The sequence below is a fragment of the Belonocnema kinseyi genome, chromosome 4 (genome assembly GCF_010883055.1).
Source record: "Belonocnema kinseyi isolate 2016_QV_RU_SX_M_011 chromosome 4, B_treatae_v1, whole genome shotgun sequence".
Taxonomy (NCBI): Eukaryota; Metazoa; Arthropoda; class Insecta; order Hymenoptera; family Cynipidae; genus Belonocnema; species Belonocnema kinseyi.
In genome coordinates this window covers 122,518,845-122,526,364 of record NC_046660.1, presented here as the reverse complement: position 1 = coordinate 122,526,364, position 7,520 = coordinate 122,518,845, and the positions used below count along the sequence as shown (strand labels likewise).

At 28.6% G+C, this 7,520-nt stretch overlaps 1 protein-coding gene across 2 annotated transcripts in view; it reads left to right on the top strand.

The window, feature by feature from the left end:
* Positions 1 to 7,520, top strand: part of LOC117172183 (leucine-rich repeat neuronal protein 2-like) — a 121,991-nt gene that overhangs the window by 23,852 nt on the left and 90,619 nt on the right. For both annotated transcript variants that reach the window (XM_033360017.1, XM_033360016.1), the window contains exon 2: positions 5,166 to 5,525. In XM_033360017.1, the coding sequence (XP_033215908.1) occupies positions 5,166 to 5,525 (360 nt within the window). The remainder of the gene's footprint in view (positions 1 to 5,165; positions 5,526 to 7,520) is intronic.

The following is a 7,520-nucleotide window of genomic DNA, read 5'->3' as shown; positions in this document are numbered from 1 at the left end:
GGCGCATACTTTGAATAAAATATTTGTTATCATTCTCTTGAAATAAATGTGTTTTTTTCTTGAAAAAATACCGGTTTCATATGTATACACCTGGTAAATATTTTTTGGTTTTAAAGTTGTTCTGTTGTAAATGCAACTATATTGCTAAAAATTAAAATGATAATTTTTGGGTGGAAATACTCTTTTTGTTTTTCAAATTAAATAATTTTGTTGAAAGTTCATGTATTTTGTTGGAAATTGGCCTTGTTTAGTAGAAATTTAATCTTTTTGGTTGAAAATGTATCATTTTTGGTCAAAAATGCAATTGTTTGGTTAAAATATCAACTGTACATCTTCTTGGGTTTGAAAGTCGATTATTTCACTAAGAGTTGAATTACTTTGTAAAAAAAGCGTTTTTTAACAAGGTTTTTCAATTATGGTTGAAAATTTAACTATTTGGTTAAAAGTTTAACTATTTCATTAAAAACTCATATGTTTCTCTTAAAAAATTCAACTTTTGGTAGATAATTCGCCTTTTTTATTTTAAAATTAAATAATTTCTTTAAAAATTCATGTATTTTGTTTAAGATTTGTCTTTTTTTGTAGATCACCAATTTTATTGGTCGAAAATTCATCGGATTGCTTGCAAATTTAACAACTTTGTTTAAAATTAATTTTTTCTGTTAATAATTATTTATCTTTATCTGAAAAGTAACTATTATATGATTGATGAAAAATTAATCGGATATACTGGTAAAGTTGGAAAATCGTTTTTTTTATAGAACATTAATCTTCTTGCTCAAAAATTCACCTTTTCCCTTGAAAATTTAGCAATTTTGTTGAAAATTTGTTTTTTTTCTTGTTCATTTCAATTCTTAGCACAGTTTTTATCTGGAAATTGTACTATTCCTTTTTTGGTTGAAACTTTATCCTGTACATTGTATTTGTTAAAACACCAATTATTTGATAGAAAATTAATTTATTTGTTTGATAAGTAAACTTTTGGGTTGAAAATCGATTTATTGTGTAAATTAGATTTTTTTGGAGATTCATCATTTTCGTTAAAGACTGAAAACTCAACTGTTTTGTGAAAAATTTTTCTTTTGGGATGAGTTCAACAGTTTTTAATAAAAAATGTAAGCCTTTTTTTTGTTGAAGATTCATAATTTTAAATGAAAATTCATCTCCTTCGTTAAAAATTTAAGGATTTGGTTGAAACTTCGTTTTTTTTTTAGTTGAAAATGAAACTGTTTTGTTATACCGTTCGATTTTCAAAATTGACAATTCGTAAATAAGACTTTTGAGTTTGGATTTATAAATAAAAATGTAAAAATGAATAATATGAAGCGAAGCAAAATAAACGAATTCAATTTATAATTTTAAAAGTTTCCAATTAAAAAAGAATTGTAATTAATCCATTTTTATTGATCAAAATGATTCAGTCTTTAACATTAAAAAATTTATTTATTTATTCTTCAATTCAAAGCATTGAAAGTAAGTTTATATCTTTTAACCAGAAGTCCTTGAACTATTCCGTTTAAAAATAAGTTTACACTTTTAAAAAAATCCTTATTGACTGAAGAGTCAACTCTTGTGTAAAATTAATATCTTTTTGAGTGAGTTGAAAATGTTATTATTTCGTTGGAAATTTGTTATTCTCTTTTTTTTTAGTTGAAAATTCAATTATTTTGATAGTAAGTTAATTTCTAACATTTTCAATTGGCAAACTAAAATTTTTATCTCTAAATAACAATGCAAAGATATTAATCTGGAACAACTTAAAATAAAAACAATGTAACTTTTATTTTAAAAAGTGTTTAGTTGAAAAATTAATATAATCGTTCAATTTTTAATGTTACGAACTGAAATTTTTTTGAATTATTATCATTTTGAACCTTAAAAATAATAGCGTAATTTGTGTTTTTTAACCAGAAATCTCTAAAATGTTAAAGTCATAAAAATTTGAAAATGGTAATTTCGTATTTTAAAATGATTTCATCAAAAAAATTGTAAAATTAAAAGGTGTTAAAAGTTTGTGTTTTATACGTATGAATTATTGAGCGTTTAAATGAAATATTTCTGAATTAAAAATTTGTCAAGCTTCCGTTTTAAAAGTTTAAGATTCAAAAGATTTCCACCTCAAAAAAATCATTTTCAGATTTAAAATTTTGAATTTTCGAATTTCATCCTGAATTTTGAATTGGAACAGGAAATTTTTCAAAGCAATTGTATGTATTTCTGAATTGGATCAGAGATATTTGAAAAAATATATATAATTCAGATCTGGGACAAGCCAATATAAACAACGATTAAAAACTATACAAATTTGAACAGAGTGGTTCGAAATAGAAAGTCTTGAATTGTTAAAATTCTAATGAGGTAAATTTTAAGTTTGAACGCTACAATTTTAATTTAGAATAATATTCAATATTAATTTAAAACTTGAAATTATTTCAAATAATTTGAAACACGATGTAGATTTTTGCAGATTAAAAAAAAAGCTTTTAACAATTGTAAATTATTTAAAAAGAATAACAAAAATGGTTGTGATTGCTAAGAAAATTGAAAATGATTTTTTAGTTTGAAAAATTAATTTTAATTGAGCATTTGAAGATTTAAAAAGTTTAAAAAAGTAATCAGGACGATTTTAAGGCAATTTTTTTTTTGCAGTTTTTTTTAATTTCAGGAAAAAAATCTAATAACCACAATAAATCAATTTTCAACCCAAAAGTATACTTTTCAACAAAATAAATTAATTTTCTATCAAATAATTGGTGTTTTAACTAATACAATATACAGGATAAAGTTTCAACCAAAAATGGAAACAAAATACATGAATTTTTAAAGAAATTATTTAATTTTAAAATAAAAAAGACATACATGAAATAACATAACCTCAAAATATACGCATATCAAGAGGCGCGCGATCTATTCAAATCATGAGAATCGTCAGCATCGAAATCTGGAAATATTAAAATCCCAATCTCCTGAATTTATTTCAAAGCAGTTAGCAGATAGATATATAAATAGAATCGCCGAAGTGCTCCGACCGGCAATCGTGCACCTTCGAGTTTTCAAATTTAGAAGAGGAGAAATGGGTTGCGCGCGCAACTCAGTCATTTACAGCGTCTCCTACTATATTCACACGAACATAGCCCTGTTATAGTATTGGACCACATCTCGTTTCAGATCTGGGATCACTGTTTGGACCCACTTCGTCAGATTGCGGCTTCGATTCCTGACTCGCACTCTGGAAGAGCCTTGGCGGCCCATGTGGTGCACACTAGCCTAGTAAGGGAGTTGTTTATCTCCGTAGAATCGTGGGACCGGTACCTGTAAAGAAAAAAGTTTTCTCTAAGTACTTGAAGCTGTTGGTCTCGGTTGTTCGATGCCCACCTTAAACTGTAGGTGCCCCTCCCACTACCACACTAGAAGCTGTTTATTGATATTATTTTCTTCACCATTGCATTTCTCTGTAATTTTTACCCCAAAAATATATATTTTAAGCTGCATTTGTTTTATTTGGGCACGAGTCATTCTTTAATTAATAAACCAACTGTTGTATTTTAAGTTTGGAATTCATCTCGTTTGTATAAAAACTCGATTATTTGATTGAAAAATTAATTATTTTGTTGAAAATGTTAATATTTTGTAAAAAAGTCCTCTTTTTTATCAAAAGTTTAACTACATTGTTAAAAAAAAAATGTATTTGAAGGTTCATCTCTTTCGTTGAAAATTTAACTATTCTGAAGAAAATATGTTTTATGTGTTGTTGAAAATACATTTTTGAAGCAGACAATTAATCTACACCATTACTGGTTAAAGGTTGACCTTTTTCAGTTAAAAATGTAAATATTGAGTTAAAAATTTTTATCTTTTTTAGTTAAAAGTTCAACTTTTTGGTTGAAAAATCATGTATTTTCTTGAAAATTCGTCTGTCTTTGTAGAAATTAAATTGTTTTACGGAAAATTTTTATTTTTTGGTTAAAAATTAAATTTTTTGTTTGAAATATCAACTGTAAATATTTTTTGGTTGCAAAGTCTATTATTTTGTTGCAAATGCAACTATATTGTTAAAAATTAAAATCATAATTTTCGAGTGGGAAATTCGATTATTTACTTAAAGTTGAACTACTTAGTAAAAAAAATAATTTGTTTCTCATTAAGGATTCATAATTATAGTTGAAAATTCAACTATTTGCCTTTAAATTAACTTGTTTGTTAAAAATTACTGTTTTGTAAAAAATGCATCTTTGGGCGTTAAAAGACAACAATTTGATAGAAAGTTAAACTGTTTGGTCGAAAATTAAAATTTTTGTTGAAAAATCATATTTTTGGGTTAAAAATTTAGGTTTTTTTTTAGATAATACCCTTTTTGACTTTAAAATTAAATAATTTCGTTGAAAGTGAGTGGAAGTGAGAAGAAATGTGGAAAGAGTAAGTTTGAGTAAGTTACAGAAGTGACGGGAAGTTAGGGGAACTGAAGGGAGGGGAGGATTTGAACGACCTACGAACACGAAATATTTATATACGCAATTGCAACATTATATCAACAAATTATTTTATTTTTATCATTGATTTAAGAATCCATAATATCTAGAAAATAAGTACATTTCGCGACTCACCTGAAAAACCCAAATTAAAATGGTTCAAAAAAAAGGAAAATCAGGTAACAGATGCCTAGGTACTCTTAGGTTACCGATTTTTTTTTATTTGTGAAAAACTGTCAAAAAGCATTAATAAACCGCAATATCACGTAAAATTCAAATTTTTCATTACCATAACTTATGGGGTTTGCTTCGGGGACCCATCAAAGTGGCTTAAAATCATTCAACCTGAAAATTAATCATTGATTTTTATGCTCTAATGAATTGTGTACAATACACGGAAATATCGAATTACATTAAACTTTCTAATGTTTCACGGGTTTGGTTCTGATGTTAAATTGAATCGAAATTGACCGAAACATAAACATCAGGGTCGTGTCGTAATGTTGCGAAACGTTACGCAGTGTGCGAACCGAAATAATTTAAATAAGAATTGCATTAATTAATTAATCTGAATATTTTGTTAGTCGATTTGGGTAAGGAAGAAAAATAAATTATTGTTTAAAATGCTAATTTGTTAATTACTTTACAGTTGTGTATCTTCCTTATTATATTCTATGTTATGAATTATATTTTTAGGTGGACTTGTCAAATAAGAATCTTGAAAACGTAGACTTTTTTAAGACATATCAGCATGACATAGAAGTACATACAGTGAGAGAGCTGAATCTCAGTGGAAATTCATTAAATAGTTTTCTAGATTGTGCGACGAGTTTGAACAACTTAGAGGTGTTAGATCTTTCGCGAAATCGTTTGGACCGCTTTTTCTTTCTCTGTAGAAACGAATCATATGACCTACGATTTTTAAATGTTAGTCACAACAAACTTGAATATATAGACGAAAATGCTTTAAATCACAGAACTGGCAAACTGAAGGTATTGGACATATCATGGAATTTATTATCAGGAATCAACGATACTGTTCTGCAACACATGAAGGTACAAATTGGATAACATTTTTTACTTTTTACTCGAGATTATTGTAATAAGGGTGATACAAATTACCTATCATTGAGTCTTGGAGATTATCAAAAGTTTTTAAAACCGCCCCTGCTCAATTAATATTGTATACATTATCTAGAAGAACATTAATTACACCAAACTCTCGCTTTCAGTCACCCTGTTCTCAGTCTTCCTAGAACTGCTGGCTCACGCAGTTTCTCAAGGGAATAGAAAACTTGACTGAAAGCGAGCCTTTGGTGTATTCACTGGACCCTTAAACTGTTGAAATAATTAAAAAACAAATGATAAAAAGAGTCTGCTAAATAGCCTAACTTTTACATTTTTAACTATTTTATTGTTAATTATCTTATGGAGTAAAAATACTTCTGAAAAATAAGTAAAATGGGAATACAATATATCTAGCTGCTTGAAGATACGTTAACATAATTTCCCATATAGTCGTATTTAAAATATCCTAATCTTTTTGAAGACATTGTCTCATAAGGGCTTCATAAATAAATGAAAAAATGTCCTTGACTAAAAATGCCATTATTATTTTTTTCCAAAAACGCTAAATAACCCCTATCTTGAAACTGTGTATTGCTTCCTCATACCCATATATGAAGTTTTAAAACTATGCAAATCGTATTACTGGTTGATTCTAGTATACATAGCTTACAATTTGAGCATCTAAATTCTTTAAATATGTCATCGGCGATCTAAGATCAAATGAAATTGATTGAATCGAAATTTTTTTGTTAAGTTTTCAGAGGTCGCTGGTAATATATGAAGGATCTGCGGTATAAACCTGTTAACTGACATTTTTATCAAAATTCACTTTTTCGTATTTTCTGGAACAGTTTTTATATGCAGTTAATATCCCGTAAGCGAAACGGCAAAATTTCTTTTTTTAAATGGATTTTCTAAAATCACGTTTAGGTATGTAGAGCATAGGTCTGCCGTTTAAACCTGTTAACTGCTTATGGCGCCTTATAGAAAATCCGTGCTTTTTCTCAGAACGTCTCAGTTTAGTCGTAGAATAGAACAGTGAGACACATATCAGTGCGTATGCAGTTAAGTGGATGTGTGTGTCGAAAGTTTTTTGCTGTAAAGACGAAGGTCAGCGACCCGTCCCGATTACTAACACTCAGAAATTGTTTGCAGTAAACTATTTAAAATTTTTCAAGCACATCTATGTTCGGCTTGCGATTCCAAATATTTTGACATAAAAAACTGCTCGTAGCTTAAAAACAACGCAGAAATATCTTAGTCCGGGAATACAATGGAAAACCAGCTGTACAACACTTAAGATCACAGGTTTAGACCACTGCACCCCTTGTAGATAATATATGAATAATTTTAATTTGCTATATAACGTCCAATTTTGATTTAAATGTTATAAAAGTAACGTGTACTATTTTTTCTAGTAAATGAACAAAAACAATTCACAGTTTCAAAAAGTATTAAAAATTGAAAAAATAACAACGTTTTTCCATCGCCGTGTAAAATTTCTGAAATGTGAGTGAACAGGTTTAGACTACGGACCCTCCATACGTATTTTATTTAGTTATATTATGAGAATATTAAGGCTTCAGAACCTACGATTCAGTTAAATATTTTACATTGAAAAAATTGTTTATGAAGTATTTATATAGCTAGATAAACGTTTATTTTTCGGCCTGCTGGCCTTAAAACATTGACTTGCTTACACTTCCATTTTTTCACAGAATTTCCTTACAACTACTTCTTACAAAGTACTATCCATTCACACTTTATCATTAATCCGCTCGCTCCTATAGCCTAACCTTCCTCGCCGCGCCACGCCTCGCACGCATTTCGCTCTTTTGTCGCTATGCCTCGCATTACCAGCCTCTGTCTCCGCGGCTAATACCTAATACGAGGGTGGATTGATAAGTTTCCGGCCTGACCAAGAGATGGCGCCACTAGGCCTACCTTGAGGTGGCGTTCTATAGTACCATCCTTAGATAGCTT